The following is a 27,874-nucleotide window of genomic DNA, read 5'->3' on the forward strand; positions in this document are numbered from 1 at the left end:
CAAACTACCAGTATTTCCACTTAGATGTGGCAAAGAGGAGTGTATGTGGGGGTGAGGCCACTTTCTTAGACTTGTGAACAATTTTAGAAGGGTGACTTGATACCCCTGGCTATCCCCAGTCACCTAGCAGGGCCCAGAACATGCAGGGGCTCTTTAGCTGCTAGCTGAGCCTGGGCTGGCACATGGACCCTCGGGGCCTGTTCAGCCAGGCCCCGGACTCTAGCCAGCCACATGAGCCATATAACAAGGCAAGGAGAGGTGCAAGTTGTTTAAGTAGTTTTAGTTAGTGCTTTTAAGTTTTTTCCCACTAACCTTTTCAGTTAGAAAGGTTAGTGGCAGGAAGACAGACTTCTTTCCCCTCCTCTCCCTGCCCTGTGATACTAGGAATACTAGTTTACTATGAAATGGTCAGAAGATGGGCTGGACACAGGTGACATCTGATGTCAGCCTAGAATGAAGAAAAGGGAGACATGCAGAACCGCCCCACCCACCCACCCAAAAGCCTTTTTTTTTTTTTTTTTTTTTTTTGATCTCCGGGGCAGACTGATACTGAATGAGAGTCCAGTCATTGGGGGAGGGGGGGGGGGGGCTTGCCAGCACTTTGGCAGGCCTGGGGCAACCCACCAGCCTGGGGTTTTATTCAGGCATCTGGCATGTGGGAGTCACTTCCTGAGTAGTGTGAGGAACTTTGGCAATGATGTGAACTACCTAATTAGCTAGACAAAAGTTCTGATGCCTAATGGAGAAACAAGGACTGTGGAGATCTAGTCTATGGTAGCAGTATGTCGGCATATCCACACGTAGTTGTTAGATATAGTATTAAAAGTTTGGCCCAGAGAGTTTACTCAGAGCAGGCAGGAGTGATAATCCAGAGTGAATAGTCCTCAATTTTTTGGTTGGGGGTGGGTGAGTTCATCAGCAAATACTGGATACTGCGGGGGAAAAGTTTGTAATACTGTGCATTAAGTAACCCAAGCCCCTATTTAAAATTGCATCAAGAGTTAACAATTTAACTGGCATGTTAAATTGTTAACAATTTAACAGCCGTACTGCCATGAAGTCTCTGATGAGACACTCAGTTCTAAAGGGGCAGGGGCAGGGGCAGGACCCACATTCCAGTCCCAGTGTGAACTAGCGCTTCCTGCTTTTTGATGAGCCTGTCCATCTCAGAAGTGATAAAACCAAAGGACCTGCTCTCAGAGAGCTCACCAGTTCCTCTTGTTTTCCCTTTGAAGTTAGGCAGCCAGAGCTGTTTTACTTAAAAATAGATAGATAAATAAAAAGAACAGAATCCTTGAAATACAATCTCAAGGCCTCTGAAAAGGACCCTGATCAAGTCAGTACTTCTCTTTGAGTGTCTCAGTGAGTTGATTATGAGCCATTCTGAGGCAGGCACTAACCCTGTCAATCTCCAACTGCCCTTGATTTTGTTAGAAAGATTGGAATCATCCATGGAATGTGAGACTCCCAGTGCCTTTCTCTGCATCTCTGTATAAATGGTCCTAAAATCATGGATGGCCATCAAGGGAAAGGATTTAGTTCCCTGAATGGGTGAGCTGAGGATGACTTTTACCTAATGGCCTGTCACAGGACCATGGTTTCTGGGCACAAGCTGTAACCATGGATATAGGGGAACCTGTTATATTGCGGCCTTGCAAACTCAGCCTGTTTCCTGTGTCTCTACACCAAACAGGCCACGTGTCACCACAGAACAGGCCTTAGGGCAAGCCCTGGGATTTGCTCTGGGAGTCTGGCCTTTCTGGAATGAACCCAGTTATCTTATTTCTCCTACAGATGGCTCTTACTGGGCAAGTCCTCAGAGCCAACCAGGGACAGCTTTCCTCTCAACTCCATTCAGCTCCCCCATCTGGGCAGTTCAAGGTCTGGTTGCTTTTCTCCTGATATTATGTCTCATCCACAGGTCAAAGGGCTGAGGACCCAACCCCTTATGTGGGGCTCATGGGCAGCTCTCCTATTTGGAGCTAGAGGAACGGTATGATGCAAGGAAAGGCAAATTCACAACGATAAACAAGTGGTGAGGCAGGGAGCAAATACATATTTAAAGAATGTAAGCCCTTACATTGGTGTTACAGGTCTATCTATGAGGAAGATCTAATATTTAAAAGTAGATCACAAAGTCACACTTTATGCTAAGTCTGCTGTGTACTCTTTTTGTAAAGCACTGTTAAGGTGAACTGTGGGACTTGTGTAAAATATAAATCAGCACATATAAACAGTACAGCTTGCTAAATCAAGTTCCCTGCAGGGCTCATCTTCTGAGACTTTCTTAGTGAAGCTCAACTGGAGGTGGGTGCTCCAGGGTGAATAGGTGGGACAGAATGAAGGCAGAGGCAGCCCCTGCCGACCCTCAGGCCACGTCCTTGATGGATCATGGAATCCAACTGACAAACAGCAGATGGTCCCATTATTATTTTGGGGAAGATTGGTGCTTTCCCAAAAGGAAAGTTAACAACTATTTTAACCACCACAGGACAGTGAGGGTATCCATGCCCTGTGGCAAAGAACTTCTAAGAGGAAAAGCACATTTGGAGACTCTGGCATCTTAACATCTTCCTGGGAGAGCTGGCCTCCAAAACAGTCGGTAAAACCAGCATGGCTGACTGCTGCCTGATTTCCGGAAGTTCACTTGGCCCTTTCAGGAACAAACAATCATCCTCATCCTCTCTAGTTTAGTACAGGGCTTCAGGACTGGTGGCAGGAGAAACCGAGCCAATGATGGGGGACAACCTCTGCTCAGGAACCAGGCACTCAGTGCTGATGCCCAGTGGCATCTGGATTCTGTACATCAGCACTCAGAACATGACCCAGGAGCTTGCCTGGCCAGTGGGCCTCATGAGTGGAGCAGCTGGAAAGGTGGGTTGTCCAACAGGAACCAACCACCAGAGAAAGGAAGACTGAGCTTAGAAGTGTTCTGGAGGAGGGGAGTGCACAGGCCCATGCAGGCAATTACAGAGGGAGAAACACAGAGGCCTGCCCTTCCTTACATTCCAGCTGAGGTACCTATAATGTTCCTTTTTAAAAAAGCTATTTTTCTAGGTCTATTTTCATCTCCAGTGGGATTTCACCAGAAGAGCAAACTAATTAATCCTGGAATAGAGCAGATGATTTGGAGGATGGTCTTAGACCATCCAGACCCCAAGGCACGCCCAAGAGAAAAGAGGGGCAAGGCTGAGGGTGGCTTTCACAAATGAAAATGTGAAAAAAAAAAAAAAAAAAAAAAACAAGAAAAAAAAGAAAAAGAAAAAAAAAGAAAAGAACCGTGGCCCTGCCATATGGAATACTCTATCTAAATAAAAGCAACTCCCAAAGGCTTCATTTCCTTGCTCATTTTGGGTGAATGTTTAATCATTTAAGGTCAACTTTAACCAAATCACAGATGCCTATGTAAGCCTATCATTCTCTGGCCCAAGCACTAGTAAAGACATTTCCTCCCACACAAATAAAAATCTAAAAAAAATTTCAAAGTAAAAAAAAAAGAAAAAGAAAAAAAAAAAGAATGTGAAAAGAAATACAAATCAAAGAAATTTATTGGTGCTGACAAAAATACATAATACAAAAAAACAAAACAAAACACAACAGAAACAAACCAGAAACTCCACCCCAGTGGGCCCATGCGCCCGAGGTACTGACAGCGTGCAGTCCCAGAAGCCCCTCAAAGCATCACACTTAATTCATGAGGACCTCCATCTGCACCAGCCTTGCATTGGTGTCCCCAGACGTCCGGTAGGGTATCATCCCAGCAAAGGTGATTAGGGCTCGGGCTTGGCTTCGGAGTTGCTGAGAGAAAGGGAAAGAAGAGAAGAAAACTGATGAACTTCCAAGTGAGGGCACTATACTGGGAGCAACCACCATCATCTTCCATGTTCTACCCCTTGGTGTCAGGGCCAGATTTTTGGTGGGTGGATGACAGTCTTACCCCCAACTGTCATGCCGCCCCCATGGTGCAGAGTTAGCAAAGCTCATCCACTGGGGCCCAGTCTACTAAGCAAAAGACAGATGAGGTTGCCAGACAAGCTGCCTCGCCTGCCACATGTGATCAGTTCTGACACAGCCCTGTGCTTCAGGCAGCCAACTCTACATCTCTGTCTCTCTCGGTCTCTCTCTCTCTCTCTCCTGGCTGGTTTCTGTCCACCTGGCTCTGTGGCGATCTGAAGTTCTCAGGCCCCCACAAAGGCAGCTAATCCCATTCCAGCTCTCTTCCTCTCCTGCTTCTTTTCTTCCCTTTTCCTTTCTTTTACTCCTCCCATTTCTTCCCTCCTGACATAAGTGCTGGGCCCTCTTTTCCTAGGCAGTAGTATTTATGAAATTCCTAGCTTGTTCTGGGAGGAAAAAAGATTTTAACTCAGGTGATTTCAGTAACAGGAAAACAAAAACAAAAACAAAAACGGGACAACCTTCACAGTGGCTTCCAGGTGATAAATCACTAAATATGAAATAAAGAAACTTACAAGAATAGTTTCAGGTTGCCCTATTTTGAGATGTGTTGGGTGCTTATAACAGCTAGGAAGGAAAACTGTATCTGGAGTAGAAAGGGAGAGTCTACAAACATCTCTTAGACCACTAACAACTTTTAAGGAAGGTCCAAGGGTCACTTACTAGGCTTCCTAAGGACTATTCAAAAAGAAAACTGAAAGCCAATTTTTTTTTTTTTACCTGATATGTGAAATAAACTGGCAAGTATATGTCCTAATGACTGTCCAAACCAGCAGGAATTTTTAATTTATGATGAAAATGCCCATTAGATTTTCTTTAAAACTGTATTAAAGTACATGGGTGGGATGCCTGGGTGGCTCAGCAGTTGAGCATCTGCCTTCAGCTCAGGGCGTGATCCTGGAGTCCCGGGATTGAGTCCCACTTCGGGCTCCCCACAGGGAGCCTGCTTCTCCCTCTGCCTGTGTCTCTGCCTCTCTCTCTCTCTGTGTCTCTTATGAATAAATAAAATCTTAAAAAAAAAAAGTACATGGGCTTTCATGCCTGATTTGAAGCTACTTTAAATGAACTTTCAGGGTGTTCAGGCAAAGGGACTCACTCCTTGGGCAGGTAGTTTTTACATTTAAGTCTCTCCTTGATCTTACTCATCCCTATCTATCATAAAAAAGGAGTAGTGAGTGAGAGAAAGATAGGAGAATGGCTTTATTCGTGATAAAACCTAAGTGCCTTTTAAAAAAAGAGAACTTAAGACACAGAGAATGTGAGTTCAGCTGGTCTTAGAACAGTTCCCTTCAAATGTGGGAAAAGGGCCTGCCAGGCCACTGCTCTACTCTCTGTACAAGCCCTCCTCTGGCCCGTGAGCAGCACACGGAACATCAGAAATGTCCACCACTTCAACACTCGCCTGCCAAGGCCCAGGCACAGTGAGTCCACTGCTGGCATGTCTCCTGACATTTAGTTTCAGGCTCGTGCCTGTCCAATGGTGCATGGCAGATCAGTAGCTGCCTGGTGGGTGGATGACACAAGAATAGGCCCACCACTGAGTGGACCCCTCGGAGCACCACCAGCTACACTGCTGAAGGTGAACATTTTCACCATCGCTCACTAGTCAGCAGTTCGGTTATGACAGTGCCTGCGGGGTCACAGCTAAGAAAGCCCACAAAGGACAGGATTTCAACATTAAGTGGGAAGTTAAGGGAAAGGGACTTTTAATTGTGTCAAACCCCTTGGCCCTTCTGTCCAATTTACTGGACAACATATGTCGTGCAAGTCCTAGGACTCTATCTACCTGGACTTGGCCTGCCCCATACAATGCTGGAGGGCCCACAGGCAGCAGAAAGGGGCACTGGCTTCATGTCAGATGACTTTGTTTTCAGATATGGCTCCTTCACCTCCACCGAAGGGGCCCACAAAAGGAAACTGCTTCCTGACTCTGGGCTTCCGTTTCCTCAGTTGTCAAATGGGGATAATGATGCCTGCCATAGGTACCTCTCTGGGGTCACTAAGAGCAGAAACAAGGGTTTGCATCAAATTCATGTGTTGACCAAAAGTACTCATGGTTCTGATGAAAGTGCTGAGCAGAGATTTATAAGATAATCTTCCTTTTTTATTTACTTATTTTTTAAAAGATTTTTATTTATTTATTTGAGACAGAGAGCACAAGCAGGGAGGAAGACCAGAGGGAGAGGGAGAAGCAGGCTCCCCACGGAGCAGGGAACCCAATGTGGGGCTCAATCTCAGGACCCTGGGACCATGACCTGAGCCAAAGACAGATGCTTAACGGACTGAGCTCCCCTGGCACCCCATAACCTTCCTATTTTAAAACGCATAGGAAATTCCTACGGAAACATTATGAATTGGTATTGTCTGATTTTTTTAAAGGTGATTATTTGCATGGGGTGCTTGGTTTGTGCTCAGGTCATGATCTCAGCGTGAGATCAAGGCCTGTGTGAGACTGAGCCCTGTGTCGGGCTCCACAGTACACATGGAGCCTGCTTAAGATTCTCTCTCCTTCTGCCCCTGCCCCCCCACCAGAAGCTCACATGTACTCTCTCTTAAAAAAAAAGTGGTATTTGCAGACTTCACATCTGTTTGTTTTAAAGCTTGAGAAGAACGGCCATGCCATTACTGTTGGACTTCTTCTGAGAGACTCCTGACACAGGGTTTACCCAGCTGCTAAGCAGTAAGAAAAAAAGAGCATCTGGGGCTTGAGCAGGGTCATGAGGTGGCACGGGACGGCAGACCAGAAAGGTGGTTCTCAGCGATGGTTCTGGCCACCGCTGGGATCTTACAGAGTCACGGTCCTCGATGACTCGCTGGGGCCTGGATGCCGAGGATGGACTTGTCCCCTTGAGCCTCTTAAATTGTGTGAACAAGATGTTCATGGTGGCGAGAAGCACTTCTGAGAGGTTGTGCCTGACCTGCACGGAGGAAACACACAAAGTGAGGAGGAGGAACCGGCCTGGGCACACCATGGCTAGGTGGCTACCGGGTCACCAAAAGGAGCCAGTGGCACTGAAACGGCAAGCGTGAGAGCAAAGCCCAGGCTTCCTAGCTGAGGCAGGTCACTCGTCTGCTCCTGTCTTTATGCCATCCCTCCTAAGTGGGGCAGTGGCCCACAGCATGCTGCCATCTGGCCACTATGTACGCAGATCGGCCAACAGAGTGCCTGCCAACACAAGTCTGGACTTCAGAGTCAGCACATCAGTTCTCTAGTCCTCAGGAGCCCCTCTATCTTAGTGCTGCCAGACTGTCTCCATCAGATGTGCATAGCCCTAGTAGAGTCCTTGGGGCTGTCTACAAGGGACGCCCTGGGCACCACTTTAGTCCTGAACGCAATGAATACGTTCCATGGAAGGCGAGAAACAACAAAAGGGCAAGTGGCTGGGGTAGAACTGACAGCAAATAGGAAGGGCAGGTGGGCAAGGGGCAAGATGTTCTACATTTTGAGTACCACAGCAGGCAGCCTCCCCAGCACATGTGCAGAAGGTGGTCTTGCCTTCTTCCTCTAAAATAGAAACATGTTTGCATAAAAGGTATTTGCTTCTGGAGTTTAACAGTTTCAAATGGAAACACTGTTAATGACATTAATGACATCCCAGAAGCAGACAGTGGGACCTGAGTGTCTAGGGTTCCAGAGAAGAGTTTTACACCAGCTGCATGTGGGAACAAGCAGACAAGTTCTGGGCCAGTCCAGATCAGAGAAACTACAATTTCAGGGGCAGGGGGGTAGGGAGGGTCTGGGCATGACGATTTTTTAAAGTTTTCTTAGTAATCCCAGTGTGTAGCTCAAATGAGTACTCACAAGCTAGATGGTGGTGATGTGCTAGAAACCTTTCAGAGACAGTTGCTCTGGGGGTCATGGGCTCATGATAACTGTGTCTATGGTCAGTGCTCTGCTTCTCAAGACAAAATAGTTCAGAGAAGGGAAGGAAGGAAGTGTATCATGGTGCAGGTTTCATATACTCAAGGGAATTACTTAAAATCAGAGTTAAGCACCAAGACCCTCAAGAACAAGTAGACAATACAAAATTAAAACAGATTTCACAGGATCAACCAGAAATCTGTTCCCCCAAGGAAATGTCAAGTAACTAAAGTGACTGTTCTGCATCAGGAATCTGGACAATAATCTGATGGGGATATGTTTACTCACAGAAAAACCAACCCAAGATACCTGAAATTGGACTCGCCTTAGAAAACTCAGTCTGAGTGGTGTGAGGGCTCTTAATGTTATCAGCTACATTAAAACAAAAGCTTTCAGCAGAAGTGGGGAAAAAAATCCGTAAGGCAAGAAGAAAAGGACTCACTTCATCACTGAAATTTCTGAAGGCAGCCACTCTCTCTTCCACACTTTCCTGATTCAGGGGCACGAGCTTCAAACGATCAATTATCTGTTTAAAACAAAACCCCACCAGCCCCATATGATACAACCATCACAGGCATTTCATCTCCTTAAACAGACGGTTGGCATCTAACATGTTAAAAATGGCTTCTTAAGAGAAAATGCTGCTCCCTCATATACACAAAGGCTCTGATTCTAATTTGCTAACTTAATTCCTGACCTCATTTTCTGAGACAATTATAAAATTCAGATATTTCAAGTTACTCTGAGAAACCTCCACTTTCAAACTAATGGGGAAAGGAATAGGGGAGAAAAAGAAAAAAAGAGAAACAGAGAAATCCCTTTTCAATTCCCAGGATCATGCTTGTCTTCTTCGCTTAACAGGTGAAGAATGTGGTAACACTTCCTTTATTTATTTATTTATTTATTTATTTATTTATTTATTTATTTATTTATTTTACTTCCTTTGTTTTAAATGAATCCCATGATGGGCTTTGAATTTCCAAGGGCATATATTAACTTGCACTTCAAACATTCCTCTTGAAACTTACATCAAAGGCTCTGTCGATATGACCACTGTGATACTCGTCAAAAAAGGTGATCAAGTCCAACAGAAGATAGAATGTGGAGTCCACAAACTTATTTGCACTGATTCCCTGAGCCCTATACCTGAAAGACAAAAAAGCAGCAAGGGGGGACAGAAATTATGAATTTCTGTATAAATGTCTAACTTTAAAACATTTGAAAAAAGCCAAAAAGCTCGTGAAATCTCTAGATGAGGTGATTAAGGTGTGGAAAGTAGTTCTTTTTAAATGGCCACGAAGTTGATGGTGGATTTGGTATGACTCCATCTGTAAATATTTTGCATGAAGGATGGTCCTATAGCCCCAGCTACCATCTCAAGCATCCAAATCTACAGGAAGGGTGAAAGGTTCTGATGGGCCAAAAGCCCAGCAGCCACCACTGAAGACTGTTTGCTAAATGGATTATTTGATAAGGAGTGTTCTGTGCTACTCTAGGAATGCATCTCCAACCCAATTTTCTCTGGTTCACTTTTTTAGGAGTATCTGTAGAGGGCACAAAAAGTAGTGACTATTGCCTCAGCCTGGGAGTTCATCAGTTAAAGTCTGATAACTCAGTTATCTCACTGAGGAAGAAAGCCAGATTCTTAAACATTGGCCACTACCACCTTTAAGAATTCCCCCATCCAGCCATCACTAGCTTTGTTCCAAAATGTCTTTGAGACGGTTGCTAACAGTATATTGATGAGTACAATGCCTAGAATTTTTTTTTTTTAAATTTTTTTTTATTTATTTATGATAGTGAGAGAGAGAGAGAGAGAGAGAGAGAGACAGGCGGAGGGAGAAGCAGGCTCCATGCACCGGGAGCCCGATGTGGGATTCGATCCCGGGTCTCCAGGATCGTGCCCTGGGCCAAAGGCAGGCGCCAAACCGCTGCGCCACCCAGGGATCCCGCCTAGAATTAAACCCAATGTGCAGGATTAGAATGTGAGATACGCTTTCATACCCTTCTTTCTAGCAAAACTCTCAAAGTCTGATAGTATCAAGTATTGGTTATGATGTGGGGAAACAGGAAGTCTCAACAGTGCTACAGGGATGGGGAGTTTCTGGGAAACTACTTGATGTGACTGGTAAAGCTAAAGATGGATTTGGTGGGCACTGGCACCCTGGCACCCTGGTACGGGGCCCCCACAGAGCCTGGGAGCCAGCTCTCAGCCTTACCGTTCAGCAATGGAGAGCGCCATGTTCTTCAGCCTCTCCTTGTTGGACTGCGGTGCGCTGATCTGGGGGACGACAGGGCTGAGCAGTCTGTTCATCAGCTCCAGTACCTTGTCAGCATTCTGCTCAATTTTTTTTAAAATTAAGGAAGGACTCAATTAAATAATCAGCAAAAGGCAAAAGGGAAAACCACCAAAAGAGGAAACTTTCTGAGATGATGGATAAAAATGGTTCTGTATCTTGATCTGGATGATGGTTACAGATATATACCTACAGAAAATTCACCAAGCTGTACACTTAATGTTTGTACATTTACCTATGTCTTAATGAGAACTGCATCAAAACATCTTTAAATTCAAGAAAATGAATTATAAATCTTCTTTTGGCCTACTTTTCTCAGTTTATTAAAAATAAAAAAAAAGAACATAATCTTTTTTGGGCCACACAATGATCAGTAGTCACCATATGTTATGTCGACATACTTATTCTAGTTCTCTCCAAACGCCTTAGCTGTCACTCCCTTCCCTAACACACAGTGCTCACTAGCATGTCTGCAGCTACCAGAAGGGTGAGCACAAAGGGATTTTCACCCAAAGCTTCACCATCAAAATGTGATGGACGCTTATTCTGCTGCCAAGTGAGACTAGAGCTCAGTGCCTGCAGGATATCCTTGCAATATGTTCCTCTTGTTTGGCCAGAAATACCTTGTGGCAGGAATAATTCTGTAAAATGGGAATTTCACCCTGACAGGACCATTAGTTGCCTAAGCACTAGGAGAAAAGGCCTCAGCAGGAAAGTGGTGTAGCAGTGGTGTCATCAAAATGTTTGTGTACTGAATGCCAAAAGGCCGACATCTATTAAGGAGAAAGAAAAGGGTATACTTTACCTTGGCAAGGTCATAGAGCTTTGCTGCTTCTTCAAACAGTCCTTTATTTTCTGCCACCGAAGCAACTTTGTTGATAATAGGCTTTGTGTCACTAGTAAACTTATCTATGACTCCAGGCTGACAAGACAAATTATGAAGGGGGAGGAGAAGAGAGGTGCACAGAGATGTTACTTTAAACACAGAGAAGCAGTTGGGATCTGAAAACTACTTTCACTGAAAATGTTTGCTCTGGGCAATGCATATATGTCATCAGTTAGACACTGGCTTTCTTGAAGATGTAAGGTCCTATTAAACATATGAAAGGGACCAAGGAAACGACACATGAAGGAGAGTCAGGGGTGGCACAGAGGAGCCAGCAAATAAGACATCTGTGCTTGCTAATTGTCCAAGATGATCCAAAGGGTAGGAGAAATAGTCAATGATCATACATTTGCTGATGAGTAGGCACTAGGTGGAAAAATCAGGAGGCTCAGAGGAAATTTCTGAAAGATTTTGGATTTGCTTTCTAAGACAGATGGCAAAAGAAACTCAGTGCTGAAAAAATACGTGGCAAGGGGTGTCAGGATATTTTTTTTTTAAATCACCATCCACATTCACCAGCAACCAAATGGTCAGGAGCATGTGAGAGGCCATAGGAAGAATGGAAGAGCTAGGGCGGCCAGAGTGACCTGTCTGGCTGTTCTGATTCTCCCTCAGCACTGGACCTAGTAGGGGTGACCTGTTCCTGCCACCTCAGGGGCACACAGGAGAAGAGTGAAGGGCATGGGCTCCGGGTCAAGAAGGCCTGGGTCAAATTCCAGTTTCCCTTCTTACTAGCTGTGTGATCCCGAAGAAAATAACCTTTCTTGCCTCCATTTCCTCACTTGAAAAACACCTTGTTGGATTATCATTGTGGTGATTGAATTAGAAAACACCTGTACAGCATTCAGCACAGTGCCTGGCAAATGTCACTGCTCAAGAAGCATGGCCACTGTCATCAGTACGGTCACTGGCCTTTCTTCTGAGCTGGAGAGTGTGAGCCCTGTGAGTTCATCTTGAGATTCTGGTTCTAAGCCACCCATATTTTTACCAGTGAGGAAAATGAGTGCCTGAGAGAGGCAGGTGACTTCCCTAAGTCCACATGGAGAATGCCCAAGGGATGTCAGTACTCGTTTCTGACACCTGGGCCTCTGCCCATCTGTAGGCATGTGATACGGCTCAGGGAATCACCAAGGTTCACAGCCACTGCATCTTCAGGGACAGTGTGACGTTCTGAGCCCTCAGAAACTACCTTCTGAAAGAGGTCAAACATAATGCTAACTTTTCTATCTGGAGAGAGTAGGTGCAGGAAACAACTTCTTTTCTTGCATATTTTTGGAGCCAAGAATGACAGAAAGGTAGCCTTCTCAACTCAAAATATGGCAGGCATGAACAGATGGAGTCCTCTGGACATAATAAAAAAGCTATCTAATCAGGCACCTGGCGGGCTCAGTCAGAAGAGTGTGTGATTCTTGATCTCTGGGTCACTCTTAATTTTGAGCCTGTGAGTTTGAGCCCTACATTGCTGGGTGTAGAGATTACCAAAAACCAAACTCATCATAAATTTACATATGTTAAAGAGAAATGTAAATGTGTGTTAAAATAAAGGGCATCAACTGTGGCCTGTGATTTTCATCCTTTGTTTGTTAAACTAAGCCATTTCACTCAGATCTGCATCTTTGTCACCCTGAATCCTAAAGTCTTAACTACACTCTTTGGACAGTTTATACATCCCCCACTGCAAACTAACACATCACCAGGGGCACATTTAACTCACCTTTCTACTTCCATCATTCTCTAGTTTGCCAAGAATCATATCGAACTGTGGAGACAAAAAAAGTTTACTCCATTTACTGGACAAGGATATACACAAGCCACAATTCTCTGGAGATGAAGGAGGGCAAGAAAGTAGGGGAGGCAGGAGGAATTTTACATAAACCAGGAAAGCAGTAAGATTGACACAGTATTTTCAGGATCAGAAGCCAAGAAACCAGAGAACTGAAACCTCCCTGGGCTATATCCACCACAGCCATGTTGGAGTGACCAGAAATATCATGTTAGCATGGATATGTGCACTGCAAATCATGGGTGGGAAAGAAGAGGGACTGACATACCTCTCGACTTTCTATCACGAGCTCACTCACACAGCGCAAAAACATGTTTTCTCCTTGACTATCTTTCTCATCCCTGGAAGGGGACAAAAAGCAACACGGTTTCTGGCATGGGCTTGAGGTCTCTAATAGTCCTCAGGATGGCAGAAATCAAAACCAGCTTAAGAAAACGGTCAAAAGTGAGTTTTACCTGAGGAAGTAAAAATACTGGAGCGCCTCCCTCGGGTCTGTAGACTCAAACTTCCGGGTGTAGAGCATGAGGAGCCGCACAAAGTTCAGCCGCCGTACGCAGGGAGGGTCACCAGGCTCATGGCTGACTGCACCATGGGGGACAGGAGTGGTCACAACCACACTGCCCCTCTGACCCAGGAAACCAGGAACTATGGGAGCTGAATCCAAAGACCCAGCAGTATCTACTCCTGCAGCCTGGCCAACTTTGCCAATGTCAGCTTCACTACCCTATCCTCAATTTCTTTCCAAGTAGAGTGGAGGAAACAGCATTTTGCAGTAAATTACTAGGATGCTGGTCTCTGAATGAAAAGATGAAGACAACTGACAATTATGGCATGTGCTCTGGGGCAATTCTGCTGCATTGCTAAGGAAACTGCAGGCATTCATTCGCATTTATCTCCTGCCCCTCTTCTGACTCTCCCACCCCAGGTGGGCATGTGCAGAAGGTGGCTGCTGGGGTTTCCAGTGAGGACCCTAATAGGAACATGACTCATGACTCTAGAGACTGCATCTTCTGCTCCTCTCTCCAGGCAGTCTGACTGACGGGCCACAGGGCTGGTACTCTACACAGTGCTGTCTACAACGCTCTAAAACGATTCATACCACTTGTCAAAATCCCTGCCAGTGGTAGTTATGTGTCTGCTGCCGCCAGACGGGGAGTGTGTTATGGGGATGCCACTGCCGACAAATACTCACGGAGCTGAGCACTCTGTCCCGAGGATTTTAAAAGCAGCTTCAGCTCAAAGAGCACCAGTGCCACATGGACAGCGTGGCAGCGCAGCCGCTCCATGCGGAAGAGGAAAGCAATGGCAGCCTCGAACTGTGCCGTCAGGAAGAGGACTTGGAAGTACAGGAAGGGCTGCTGGTTCACTGTGAAGTGAGACTCACCTGGGGAACAGGAGACACAGCCGACCATTAGCAGCCGCCCTGACCCCAGGCAGAAGCCCCTGCTGGTGGGACGACACGGTGGGCTGCCATGAGAAGTATGACCTGGCTCTACCACCTCTTCCAGGCCCCATGACACAACTGGCAAGGAGAGTTGTGCTGCTTGCACAAGGTGGGAGAGAAATGGAGTTCAAGACCTTAAAATGATATACTAAAAAGGCTGTTTTCCTTTGCCCTGATAAGAGTCACTCAACAAGGAGAGTAACAAAGATTTCAAAGAAGCTTCAGTTCACTCAGATTCATAGGTGTGTGAATTCCACAAATGCTGACTACTTGGTATCTTTTCTTCCCAGAATTCTTCAAGAGGGAGGAGGGGGGAATCCCTGGGTGGCGCAGCGGTTTGGCGCCTGCCTTTGGCCCAGGGCGCGATCCTGGAGACCCGGGATTGAATCCCACGTTGGGCTCCCAGTGCATGGGGCCTGCTTCTCCCTCTGCCTGTGTCTCTGCCTCTCTCTCTCTCTCTCTCTCTGTGTGACTATCATAAAAAAAAAAAAAAAAAAAAAAGAGGGAGGAGGGGAAGCTTTTTCCCCCTCATCTGTGCTCAGATACAGTATCTTACAATATCCACAAGGAAGTAATACCCAAGTCCTCTCAATGTCTCTCCCTGAGCAGTTCAATGTCTACCAGAGCAGTTCAAAGAACTAGGGAAAAGAGCTTACTGGATAGTACAGTGTATTAGTTACATACATTGCTGAAGCTCACATGGCCTCTACTTGAATTTAAAATCACTGTTTCATTGTGTTGTGTTTTGAAGATCCAGAGTTCAGTGATGAACTCTGTGATGAAGGAATTTCCCAGAGGAAAGCTAAGCTGTGACCTTAGGTGGACAAGACAGAGAGGGTGGTTCTGTTCAGGATATCTTACCATAGTCTTCCAACAACTGTTTCTGGAACTGTGAAAGAGTGAGTCTGTCTTGTGGGGAGCTGGTGCCATCATCATCGAAACACACTTGGTTCAACTAAACCCCCAAGAGAAACACACGCATTGGTACAAATGACTTCCTGAGCCAGGCATGCAGAGCTGTGGCTGCTGGAGGCTGTGCTAATGGCTGTGGTGACTGGTGAGGAATTACATAACAAACAATGGGGTCAGGAGACAGGAAATCTACTAGCCCTAGCACCCTGCTGGCATTGCACATTAAGCAGGTGCGATCTGTGTGCAGGGCACAAGCAGAGGGAGGGGGCTAATGCTCTGCTCAGGCAAGGGAAGCAGTGCCTGCCTTCAGCCACAGGTAGTCCTCGGTTTTGTCAGCCACTTCACTCTGGTTGTCAGTGATGTCACATCTGCCAATGATACAGTACACGGCCCGCTTGTAGGGGTCTGTATTGTTCCTGAGGGCCCTGCGGTAATGCAGTCGGAGCTTGTTTTCAGTGGCTGGGGACAACCTAAAGACACAAGGGAACAGAAAGATCCACACATATACTAAAGACCCTCAAGGGTACTGGAAAGAACCCCAGGTCCCAACCATGTAACACAGTTATGAAGGCTTCCTTCACAGACACTGTCTGCAAGCATACTGCTCCCCTGGGTACAACCACTTTACTGCAGCTACCAGCACCTGCATCTCTCTGTCTGCTGGTTTCCTCCAGTCGAGGCCTTCAGGGGTAGATCAGAAATGCTGGAGAATTAATAATACTCCACCCCACTCCCTAGCAGCCCTCAAGCAGTGATAGACAAGAGTGAGTCCTTCCTTCAACTGTTTCAGCCTCTTGTACATGGAAGATCACCTCCCAGATAAACTACCTGCAGTCATATCCTTGCTTCAGGGTATCCTTCTAGGGGAAGGGAACCCTAAGCCATTAACCTTACTCTAAACTCTCTAATACAAGCAAGACAGGGGCTTATGGTTTAAGACAATCTCTGGACATGGCATTATTCACACTGCCTTAAAAAAACTGCCTTGAAAAGTATTCCTAGTACTCCATAAGAGAAAATGGAGTGAGCACCATTTTTTCTTTCAAATACATGTACATATATTTACTGTGAGTTTGAGTGAATACGAACTTAAGTCTAATTACATTAACAAAATCCAGAGGAAAATTAATCCTTAGCATTTCCCTAATGGAACAGAACTAAAAACAAACAAAACCAAAAAAACTCCTCACTTAGTTTCAATGATTACATTTCAAAATTATTTACTTCTCATTTGAGCTACAAAGTGTGTGACAACATATTTTCATATTGGGCCAACTGGAAAAACACCAAATGTTAAATGAAGTGGAATTCAACAGTTTCATTTCATAAAGTATCCTTGATATGCCTGGGATTTACAGAATAAGTCAAATCATGCTCCCAGCCACAGTCCCTCCCACTGGAACAGAAAAATCCCCAAATACAAACACATGTAAGCCTAGATATCAGTGTCAGAGTGGGGCTCTTTTTTATGCTCTCAACTACTATTCTAAAGACAGCTCTACTCGCTTTGTAAACTTCATTTTTTTTTTCCCCAAGCAGGAACTTATTTGAGCCATGCACAGGTTAAAAGGGCAATGCCAGTGGGGGCCGCCCTGCTGATTCCATGTGGCTTCTTCTGGATGCACCATCTCATTCACCATACCTTCTGTCCTTGCTGTTCATGTACTCCTGGAACCAGGTTTTAAACTCTCCCAGCTGGTGCTGGGCTCGGTTAACCACCTGTGAAGCAGCAAACAGGTCCCCACAGCGCATGCAGTAATAAATTAATGCCCACACAGGATGGCCTTCCACCTCTCCATCCTAGAAGAGGAAAGATGCTCAAATAAACAGGCAAACAAAGCTAAGTGGTGGCTTTCTGATGCACTCACCTCTCCTCACATTAAGTCCCTTCAGCTTTACAACAACCCTGTTATATGGGGACCATTAACAGCCTCCTCTTCCCTGTTTTACAAACAAGGAAACTGAGGCACAGGGATGGTAAGTAACTTGTCCAGGTAAGCAGGTAAATGTAGTATGGCTGTAGAGCTTTTCCTTGGGAGCACTACATGCCCCATGTGACTGACAGCCAACCTGTGGGTTCACCATAGAATCCCAGTAGCCAGTAACTGGGTTTCATGTTCTGTGACAATTCACAGACAAACATTCTTATAACCCCTGCGAAGCCAGGGCTAAAGATGTTTACTGAGCAGTAACAGATCATTATTGTACATGGAGCTAGACACCAGTGAGATGAGAAGGTGGCCCTGTTCCTACTCTTCCTATACTAGAGTTTATCTATCCTCAAACTGGTATTGTCATCATCTGCACAGCAGCCTGTGATTACTTTTCTCTCTGCTTCTCCCCAGCTCCTCCAGAGAGGTGGCCCTGAGACTTCCTTGCATGGTCCCTCAACCCTTCCCCCCACAAGACCCTTTCTAAAACCAGATCTCATTGTGTCACTTCTCCATTTAAACACCTTTGAGCTCTTTACATCCAGAATGCTCACCCTGGTACTTCAGGCCTTCACCTGCTGGCCTCGTGTTTGCCAAGCCCTACTACACACCTGATCTGCTAGATACTCTTTCCTGCCTCCAAGCATGTATTCATGCTGTTCCCTCTACCTGAAATACCCTTTTCTAAGACCTTTGGCAGGTGAGCTCCTATTCTTTGAGTGCAGCGTGAACCTCACCTCCTTTGCACACGGTATAAAAAAGTGTAAGATAATTCACACTGGACTATGAGCTAAAAACAGTCACATTCTGAGAACTATAACTCCAATCTTCCAGATGTTACAGCCAACAATCTCTCAAGAGTCATCCCCAATTCTGCCTGTCACATCCACATCAAAATCATCAAGAACCCAATGACATCCTCCCCCGGACCTTCCCCGACTCTGAGCTGAGCAGCAACCACCAGCTCAATACTAGCCCTTTGAGGTCCCCCAGTCTCTCCCCCAGCCCCACACTCTGATCTCTTTTCCATATAGCAGTTTGCAGACATTCCCTCATTTTAACTGCAAATGCCTATCTGAGAGAGACTGCTGCAGGCGTGTAACTCATCACACAGAGAAAGATGCCAGTACCTGAAGCCCAGGCAAGGGAGCTGGAAGTTTGATGTTCAAGAAACTTCGAACCAACTGGTAAGTCCCAGGCACCCCACCTAGCTGGGCCTGATGCAAGTTTCCAAAGACAGTCACAAGGGTGTAATTCTTGTAACTGGAAAAATTGAAAAGGAAAAAAAAAGGTTGAAAACACATACACATATCTATATCCACATCCATATCATTAGACTGTGAACTCCATAGGGCAGAGCCTAGACTTCCAACTTCACATGGAAGAGGAAACCGTGCATGCTTAGTCAAACAAACTACATCATTTATTCAGTGGGGAGCACACCATTATAAAGATTTCTCATTGCTATGGATACACAAAAGAATCCCTAGAGGGACATAATTGTGGACTTCCACTGTATTAAGGCCTATTGTGCAGACTGCTTCAGCTCACAGCTGAGTGCTTTGATGGATTCTTTTTAAACTTTTTATTTTGAAAAATTTCAGACCTACAGAAAATTAAAACAGCCCACTGAATGGTCTTATACCCTTTACCTAGGTTCATCAGTTATGAACATTTGTGTACATGTTTTTTCTCTAAGTAGATATGTACACACACACACATATACATCCACTTTTTTTCTGAACCATTTGAAATCCGCAAAACAGAAAACAAAAAAACACAACCAAAAACATCCTTCTGCAAAAATACAGAAATACTTCATCTATCTATAAAGACTGCACTATGCATGTCCAAAGAACTAGGACATTTTCCTATCCAACCTCAACACCATTATGATACCAAGAAACTGAACATTAATATATTGTTATTATCTAAAATATAACCCATGTTCCAATTTTCCAATGTCCTTTATAGCTTGTGTGTCTGCCTTCACTTTCAGGATCCAAGCAAGGAAATGAATGCATGGCACTTAGCTATCATGCCACTTTTAGTCCCTTTAATCCAGAGTAACTCTACCACCATTTTTCACAACACTGACCTTTTAGAAAGAATCCAGGCTAGCTGTCTAATAGCATGTCCCACAAGCTGGACAGTTTCCTCATGATCTGATTTATGTTCAACTTTTTTGCCAAGAATCCCGCACAGCTGATGCTGGTACTACCCATGGAGCCCCACCACAAGGCAGGTAATATTTGGATGATCACCTTGTTAAAAGTGTCATTCACCAGATTTCACTACTGTAAAAGTACTTTTCCCTTTGAAACTGGTAAGTACCCTGTGAGCTAATACTTGGAAGTCATGTGGATATCCTGTTCACTATTAATCTTCTCAATTTGTTTCCACTGGTGTCCTTGCTGAACCAATTATCAAAACTGATGGCTGCCAATGATTTTCTATCATTCCCTCTTCACTTATTTGCTAGTATGCTTCTTAAAACTCTGCAAAAATCCTTAAAATCTGTAGTGGTTTTAAAGTATTTCCATAGTAAGATGAAATGGTTCTAGTTAAAGATATCCAAATATGGGATTAATATAATAACTTTCTAAATATGTTTCTTATCCAAAGCAAAACAGGATGACTCAAAAAAGTCAGGTGCCCCATATGCACAAAGATAGTCAACACCAGATTAAATAAAATAACAGAATGAGAGAGTGTGAGAGAGAAACATCTAAAAGTCAATTACAAAAAAATAGACTCAATGGAATGTTACATAAATGATACTGACAAAGAATTTAAAAAGCAAACTACAAAAACCACATACTGTACACATTTGGATCATAACTGTAAAAAACAAAAAAAATATTCATATATCAAAAACAGGGGAAAAGGAAATTGAAAAGGTACAGGAGCCTCTGGATGTGGTACAGGAGACCTCTTCCCTTTTTGTCAGGTCTTTTGGCATTTCCCCACATTTCTATAATGAGCATGTAGTATTTCTGTAGTGAAAAATAAACAAAATTCAATTAACAAGTATAGTAAGTCCCCCATCAGTGAGAGTATTTAAAAGCAGAGGTTGGAAAAGAGATTAGAGAACTGAGTCCCATAGCAGCCAGAACAAACATGCCCACTACAGTCTCTTTCGGCTTGAATTAAGACAACTCGTGTGCTCAGGCCTAAACTGAAGCAGCTGGAATCCCTTCAGGACTTAAAAAATATGTATCCTGTTTTGAATCTGAAATGTAGCAGGGAACACATCAACCAACCCTGTATTTTCAGCCTTATATGCAAAAATCATTTACGTCTCTGTTTACTATGTTGTCTATGGATCTGCATCGGCAAAAATACTTTAAGAGTGAGTACAGGGATCCCTGGGTGGCGCAGCGGTTTGGCGCCTGCCTTTGGCCCAGGGCGCGATCCTGGAGACCCGGGATCGAATCCCACGTCGGGCTCCCGGTGCATGGAGCCTGCTTCTCCCTCTGCCTGTGTCTCTGGCTCTGTCTCTGCCTGTGTCTCTGGATCTGTCTCTCCTTCTATCTCTCAAGAATAAATAAATAAATAAATAAATAAATAAATAAATAAATAAATAAATAAATAAATAAATAAATATTAAAAAAAAAAGAGTGAGTACAATTGGGGTGCTGGGTGGCTCAGTCAGTTAAGCATCTGACTCTTGGTTTTGGCTCAGGTCATGATCTCAGGGTTGTGGGATCAAGCTCTGCATCAGGCTCTACACTCTGCACTGAGTGTGAAGCCTGCTTGGGACTCTCTCTCCTTCTCCCTCTGATCGCACTCCCCCCACCCACAATCTCTTCTTAAAAAAAAAAAAAAAAAAGAAAAGAAAAAGTGAGTATAATTATCCTGAAATAATCCCTTCATCAAAAGATGACAATTCTTAAAAAGCATGCCACCAGGGAGTGACACCACTAGAACGAAAGGACAATAAAGTTACAATAAATATGGACAGGAAACTCCCAAGTAGCTCTAAGTGCTGCCAAAGGAATTAAGGGGGAAAATTTTTTTTAAGACAAATAAATAAATAAAATAAGTGAAATGAAAATAATAATAAAAGACATGGAATGGCTTACCAGATATAAAACTAAGGAATGCTTAGTACCACTGGTGAAGTCAAGCACCAATGTTAAAGAGTAGGTTTACTAAAGAAAAAAGTCATGAGCAGTCATACCTAAAGGTTTTTATATATTGTAAAAAAATTTTGACTCTTTTGCTGCATGTAGCGATACTACAATATACATTAGGATCTTTATGGCTGCAGATCAATATACCCAAAACTTACATTACAAAAATTTAGCAAAAGCCTAATAAAATACGTTATGAGGGATCCCTGGGTGGCGCAGCGGTTTGTTGCCTGCCTTTGGCCCGGGGCGCGATCCTGGAGGCCCAGGATCGAATCCCACATCGGGCTCCCTGCATGAAGCCTGCTTCTCCCTCTGCCTGTGTCTCTGCCTCTCTGTCTCTCTCTGTGTGACTATCATGAATAAATAAATAAAATCTTTAAAAAAAAAAAAAAAAGTTATGAACTTTTTTGTGCCTATGCAAAAAAAGAATAAAGACAAAAAAAAAATTGGAGTTCTAGATTTTTCTTAACCAGGGAATGTAGGCTAGTGAGCTTATGTCTGATGGTGTTCATCTCATGTATAATGATTGTATAATTATTACAGTATTCAGTATAAAAGTACCTATTCTCTGAGGTACAGAGTCTAAATTACCTCAGTTAATTCACAAGGAAATCTTATGGCTTTCTAACACAGTATTATTTTGTTGATAAAGGGCAACCACACTACATGGGCACTAGCAGCCACATGGGCTCATTGGAAAGAGGTGTAATTGAACAAGTGTATTCAACTCTGCTTTCTCTTTTCCACCTAGCAGACGGGAGCCCAGCACCCTGTCTCTGAAATAAAGAGAGTCTGTTGCACATTTGGGACAACTCCTGCTGGCAAATTCAGAGCTGGAAGGAATGTCTGCAGGGAGGAATGAATGGCACAGGTCCTACCAACGAAGGGGACAATAGTTAGGACACAAGCGCCCAACAACAACCCCCTCAGTGACTGAACTCCAGTTAGGGAGGAGGTGGCAAAGCCTCCCAGCACCAACTACAGGCATTAGCAGCTGGGAAGGATCCAGACACATAGGGATTAATGGAATAGAGCCAGAAGGAAAATAAAGGCTCAAGGACTCTTCCTAAGGCTTGAAAATGGTAATATTGCCAGATGTAAAGATTAAAATGCTGAAAGAAGACAAAGCCTAAGGACTCATGGCTAAACCTCACTAGGAAACAGGTCGTGACCTAAGGCAATGGCCTAATAATCATGATGTCTCCATACTAAGGGACAGAGAGAGGAGAAAGAGAAAATAAAAAGTCTAACAATGCTCCCACTTGCCATGATTTTTTATTGTTGCAGAAACAGTCCTAGTAAAGAAGTGTTTCTGAAAACAGGAGGGGATCTCTCAAGCCTTACTCAACCCTGTACTATGGAGCACTTAGACACAAGACTACTGAACACTTGAGAAACAGCTGACTTCCAGGGATTCTGAAGCCAGCCCCACTGTGCCAGGGCTGCCTTACCTCTGCTCGAGGTATGCCAAGGCCTGCCTGACAAACTCCATGCGCACTTCCACGCTGCTGCGGCTCTTCAGGGCATCAGTCGCTGGTACCAACAACACATCTGTCATTTGTTTTACCATGGTCCACATGTCAGAGATGTTCTGCACATAAATGAGACTGTGCGTGACAATGCTGCAGGGCTAGAGAAATGGTCTGGCTCTTCGTGGCTCTGATCTCAAAGGCAGAGAAGGTAAGGTAGAGGAAGAAGTTTAATGTCTTCTGTCTAAGGCCTTCAGGCTTAAGCTCAGTACAGAAGATGCACCTCTGCCCTGCCAGTTGCTGATGAGCACCCTCCTGCCCCAAGCTGGTTTTCAGATCAATTACTATTCCAGGTCTGACATAACCACCCACATAATTAAGACCACAGAATAGTAAAAGAAACACTGAATCTCAGTGGGTTATCCCTTATGAGAGTGAATACATTTATAATTGTCCAAAGCTCTAGGAGTTTAAACTCAAGTAGCTGCATTTCAGTCCTTACAAGGTCATGTGCGTTTCTTAAGGCTTAAAATAAAGAGTTTAACCTAAATAATAAAGGTTTTGTCCTCCCAAAGATTCTCCAAGGGCCACTGCTCTTACCCCATTTTGTGAGTGTCGCAACCTCCCATTTTCCTTCCCACTCATTCCCTTTAAAAGACGCCTCCATGACAGCCTCCCAGGAAAAGAACAGGCATTCTCTCCTTTGTGTTACCACCACACAGATGGGACTCCCTCTCCCCAGAATCCTTCTAGCTGTAAATCTCCCCTTAAAAATGGATCCCCTGAACACTTCGCAATATTCTAAAGTTAAGAATCCTTGGGAGATAGCACTGATTGGAGAAAAGCAGGTTTACTTTTTTCAAAGGAAGAGAGAAAATCCTGTTCTCACTGTCTCCCTCAGAAATTAAAACTAGAAAATCCCCAAATGTGACTCTTTCTAAGTGGTGAGATGGTAGGTGGATTCTTAACTTTCTTCTTTGGATTCATTTGCATTGCCTTATATTTCACTATTAAAAAAAAAAGCTGGATGCAACTTTAAGGACTAAAATCATCATCATCACCATCTGTATATGAGTATTTGCTTCCATTTGCTTCCATCCTGCTCTGTTTTTCCCATTCCTCCTGGTCATTTACCAATCCACGCATCCACTTTCTTTCCCCTAGGGGGAGAAAACTTGCCATGGGTAAGAACTGAGGAAGGAATTAAGAAATAAAAATGAGGAGTCACAGAGGAAGGGGACCAGCAGCATACAAAGAATGCTTCTAAAGATCACACCTGAGTCAAGTTCAAGGGGCTCCCTGATGTGAAAACATCACCTTTATAATTCAGCTTTTGTAAAAGAGTCCCTTAGTCTATCTAAGGAGGAAAACTGGTGAGGGAAGGGTTGAGGCCTGACAGGACTTCAAAGCAATACAGCTCAAGGAGACCTCCTGTGACCATTAATTGATCCTGGCTGGGCCTTCTGAAGATGCATTAAAAATACATGTATGTGGCATCACCATAAAAAAACAAAACAAAACAAAACAAAAAAAACACCTCAAAGTTATTTAAAATAAAACTCTGAAGGACAGTAACATTTTATTCCACAGGGCAGGGTGTCTCTTGAGCACATTTCTGCCCAGTCAGCAAGCTGCTAATCTCATCTGATGGCACATTTCTCCTTGGGTTAGCTCCAAGCACTACCTTATCATCCAGCTCCGCAACCGAAGCACAGAGTTCCACGAGGTTAGGCTGCAGGTGCCCATTTACAATCTTCTCATTATAGATATATATCTGAAAAGAAAAGCAAAATAAGTGGCACAATTTTTTTCTCCTCTTCTCTTTAAAACCTCTTGAGAATGTTCTGAAGCCAGCTTCTGCTCAATGGTCAGCAGCAGCTTCAGCCAACCTTTCCTTCTTCAGTGTGGCTGAGCCATCCATCCTGCCTAGAGGGCAAAGCTTCTGGCCAGCTTCCCAGATGTGCCTTTGAAATTTGGGTGGCAGTATCAATACACCAAAGATAACTGCTGCCCCATCTTCCTAACAGCTGAAGAACAGAAAGAGAGTGGTCCTGGTAGAGGAGGGCCACAGGCATTTCTGCACCTCTCTGCCCAGCATACCCTCCGTCCCAGCAAGCAAGGACCAAAGGGAAAGATGGGACAATGGGAAGATTTCCACTGCTGCTTCCTAAGAACCAGAGGCAGAATCTGGTAATCCTCCTGGCAAAAGGGCTGAATGGCCCTAAGCCACAGCTGGTGAACTGAGTAAGGAGTGTCAGGCTGCAGCCCTCCACATGGGTTAGAAGAGCCATTGCTGCATTGTCTGGAGTATCCATTTCTCCAGGAAAGAATCCCTGCTCCTTAGGAAAATTTTAAGGAAAGGGAACTATGTGATGTTTTAAGTTACGGAAAAATCACTTATTACTTTGATTTTTATTTTAAAATACCTAAAGTAAATGATTTATTTAAAATAGCTAAAGTAATGGTAAGTTTTGTCTTACCAAAACACTGAACAAGGTAGTAAGGTTAGACAAATTTGGACCCTGCTGAACCTTACTTCCCTCTGCTTTATATATCTATCACATAGCCTCCAGGGACATTACAAAGATGAAATAAAATGGTCTTTAAACTACAAGCTGGTGTTTATTCACTAATGTGCATTTCTTATGGGCCTTCCCTTTGCAAAGTATTTTACTTTGTTCAACACAGGACATAAAGATTCTCTCTCCACTGCAGGGGACAGCCCTGTAAACAGATATATGACATAGTATCCGAATCTAGAAACTAAATTAGTTTCATGGAGTCTTAATTTCACAGATACAGAAGAGACAGTTTCTTTATTCACAAGCTTGTCATTGCATTAGGCCTGAACTCTGGTGGTGGCTGCGGCAATGGGAGGAGTCAGCCACATAATGAAGGTGAAATGTAAAGGATGGAGATGTAATGGGGAGAGAGAAATCTAAAACTTGGAGAAGAAAATAAATGAAGGCCACTAGTCAAACACAAGGGAGTTGAAAGGAGACTTAAAAAAAAAAAAAGGCATTTAGAAAATTTTTCTCAACAAGGGGTACAAGAGGGACAGAAGCCCACAACCCTCAATTCTAGAAACAAGACTTTTCCCTTCTTGATATTATTTTGTGTGGAAAAGCAGCAAATTACAATAAAACACACAAGCAGCCAGAACTGTTTTATTCCAAAAGTCAATTCCATGTTTGTATTGTCCCCTCAGGGCAGTTTCAGTCCAACAGCCCCTGTGCTCACCACAGAGTATCTCAATTCATCTCCATGCTACTGCATACCCATGATATGTAACCAGAACCACAACCCCCAAAATATCATTAGCTTCTCCAGGACAGTATCTGAGAGTGGTAAGTACATTATGCTTACCAAGGCAGAAAAACATTTAGAAAATTTCTATCAACAACAAGAGGTAAAAAAAGATTTCCGATAACACCAACAGCCTACCAAGTAATTCAGTTAATAGAGAACTCCATTTGCTAAGCAGTGCAATTACTCGAGGCTTTACTGTACACGGGCTACTGCCAAATGGAAAATGAAATGTCTTGGTCAGTGTAAAGGGGAGATTTCCATTTCCCTAAGTCAAATATGAGTCATTCTATTACCCAATTTGATGGAATTCTCCAGTGACCTACGTGGTAAAATATTAACCAGTCCTCTCAATGAAAATCCAGCTTGTTTTCAGGGTCTGACTTTCACATGAGGTCTTGGTTCTCTTTTACTCCCCAGGGCACTCACATAGATTTTCCTGGGTTCAATCCTCTCTGAGAGCATGCTCACCTGCCGGGCGTAGGCCATCTCAATGCTATCCAGTGAACTTCGACCTGGGAGTCCCACATCACTGATATAACTTGGCTGTAGGTAAACAAACATGTAGAATTATGATTAAGAACAGCATTTAGTCATGTAAAGAAAAAAAAAATCTACAAACATATACTTGTCTTTTAAAAAGCTATGAGAAGTTGCTTTCTTACTAAGATTTTCTCAAAACGATGAATTTAGGGGTTTCATTAGAACAAAACTCTCTTCTCATGAATACACAAGAATGGAGCAGGCATGAGATCCAACTCAAAAATAATGGGAGGCTTGGGGATCCCTGGGTGGCGCAGTGGTTTGGCGCCTGCCTTTGGCCCAGGGCGCGATCCTGGAGACCCGGGATCGAATCCCACGTCTGGCTCCCAGTGCATGGAGCCTGCTTCTCCCTCTGCCTGTGTCTCTGCCTCTCTCTCTCTCTCTCTCTGTGACTATCATAAATTAAAAAAAAAAAAAAAAAAATTAAAAAAAAAAATTCAAAAATAATGGGAGGCTAGACAGGCTATAAGGATATCTCAATGACTGTTCCTAGAAATGCACATCTTTCCAATATTCGGATCAATCTCAAGCCCCATCTCCACCCCATTCTCTCCCTCCGTATCTTCACACCAGTAAAGCTGTTAGTTATGGGCTTCCTGTTTCCATCAGTCATATCAGAGAGCTGAGGGATCGGAGCGTAAAGGGTTACAATTCAAACATTTCCAATGCAAAGCCCACACTAAGAGAACAGCTGCAGATTAACTTTCTCTATCTGAAGATATAAAGCTTGTCTAAGTTGGGCAACCACTGATTCATTGAGCAAACGTATGCTAAGTGCCTGCTACATGCATAGCTGTGTGCAGGTGTATCCCCACAGGGCTGACAACAGGGCAGTCCACAAATCCTGTCTCCAAAGAGTTTACCATCTATGGGGAGAGTGCGACACAAACATATGAAAAAGTTTATTAGACTTTTTTTAAAGAAAGACTAAAGTTAATCTTTAGTTAAGCTTCATTCCCTACTATAAACAAATATGGGTCAAGATTAGGTATGTCTTATTAGGTGTAGTCTTAAGTTTGTACTACATAAGTTAATGCTGTACTAAAGGAAATTCTTTAAGTTTCTGCATTGAAAAAAATGCAATGTTGTATTCTCTAAAACAAACAAAAAGGAGTTTAAAGCAGGCAGGTTTTCTGGTAAACCAACAGAAGACAGAAGCAAAACTTCCTGGCACCACCAAAGCTGGCAAAAGGAATATTTGTGTGCACAAGCCCTGAGAGTAGGTAGACAGGAGTGGGGCAGGAGGCAGAAAGGTGAGATGAAGTCCTCAAGTTCTAAAAAATGAATGCTGAGCTGTCAGGACACCTGGGTTCCAGAAGGGCCACTCCACTCCCTGGCTTTGGGATCTAGG

General features: G+C 43.9%; 1 protein-coding gene across 3 annotated transcripts in view; it reads right to left on the reverse strand.

The window, feature by feature from the left end:
• Positions 1-3,525: 3,525 nt before the first annotated feature.
• Positions 3,526-27,874, reverse strand: part of NUP93 (nucleoporin 93) — a 109,679-nt gene continuing 85,330 nt past the window's right edge. For all 3 annotated transcript variants that reach the window (XM_041767374.1, XM_041767377.1, XM_041767375.1), the window contains 17 exons: positions 26,452-26,526; positions 24,359-24,448; positions 22,657-22,796; positions 18,200-18,332; positions 16,781-16,938; positions 15,443-15,608; positions 15,088-15,181; positions 13,975-14,166; positions 13,238-13,364; positions 13,051-13,123; positions 12,714-12,758; positions 10,919-11,035; positions 10,036-10,154; positions 8,845-8,962; positions 8,259-8,342; positions 6,744-6,872; positions 3,526-3,798 (listed from right to left, as the gene is read on the reverse strand). In XM_041767374.1, the coding sequence (XP_041623308.1) occupies positions 3,688-3,798; positions 6,744-6,872; positions 8,259-8,342; positions 8,845-8,962; positions 10,036-10,154; positions 10,919-11,035; positions 12,714-12,758; positions 13,051-13,123; positions 13,238-13,364; positions 13,975-14,166; positions 15,088-15,181; positions 15,443-15,608; positions 16,781-16,938; positions 18,200-18,332; positions 22,657-22,796; positions 24,359-24,448; positions 26,452-26,526 (1,971 nt within the window). In that variant the 3' untranslated portion in view covers positions 3,526-3,687. The remainder of the gene's footprint in view (positions 3,799-6,743; positions 6,873-8,258; positions 8,343-8,844; positions 8,963-10,035; positions 10,155-10,918; positions 11,036-12,713; positions 12,759-13,050; positions 13,124-13,237; positions 13,365-13,974; positions 14,167-15,087; positions 15,182-15,442; positions 15,609-16,780; positions 16,939-18,199; positions 18,333-22,656; positions 22,797-24,358; positions 24,449-26,451; positions 26,527-27,874) is intronic.

Source organism: Vulpes lagopus, chromosome 8 (assembly GCF_018345385.1).
Source record: "Vulpes lagopus strain Blue_001 chromosome 8, ASM1834538v1, whole genome shotgun sequence".
Lineage (NCBI taxonomy): Eukaryota > Metazoa > Chordata > Mammalia > Carnivora > Canidae > Vulpes > Vulpes lagopus.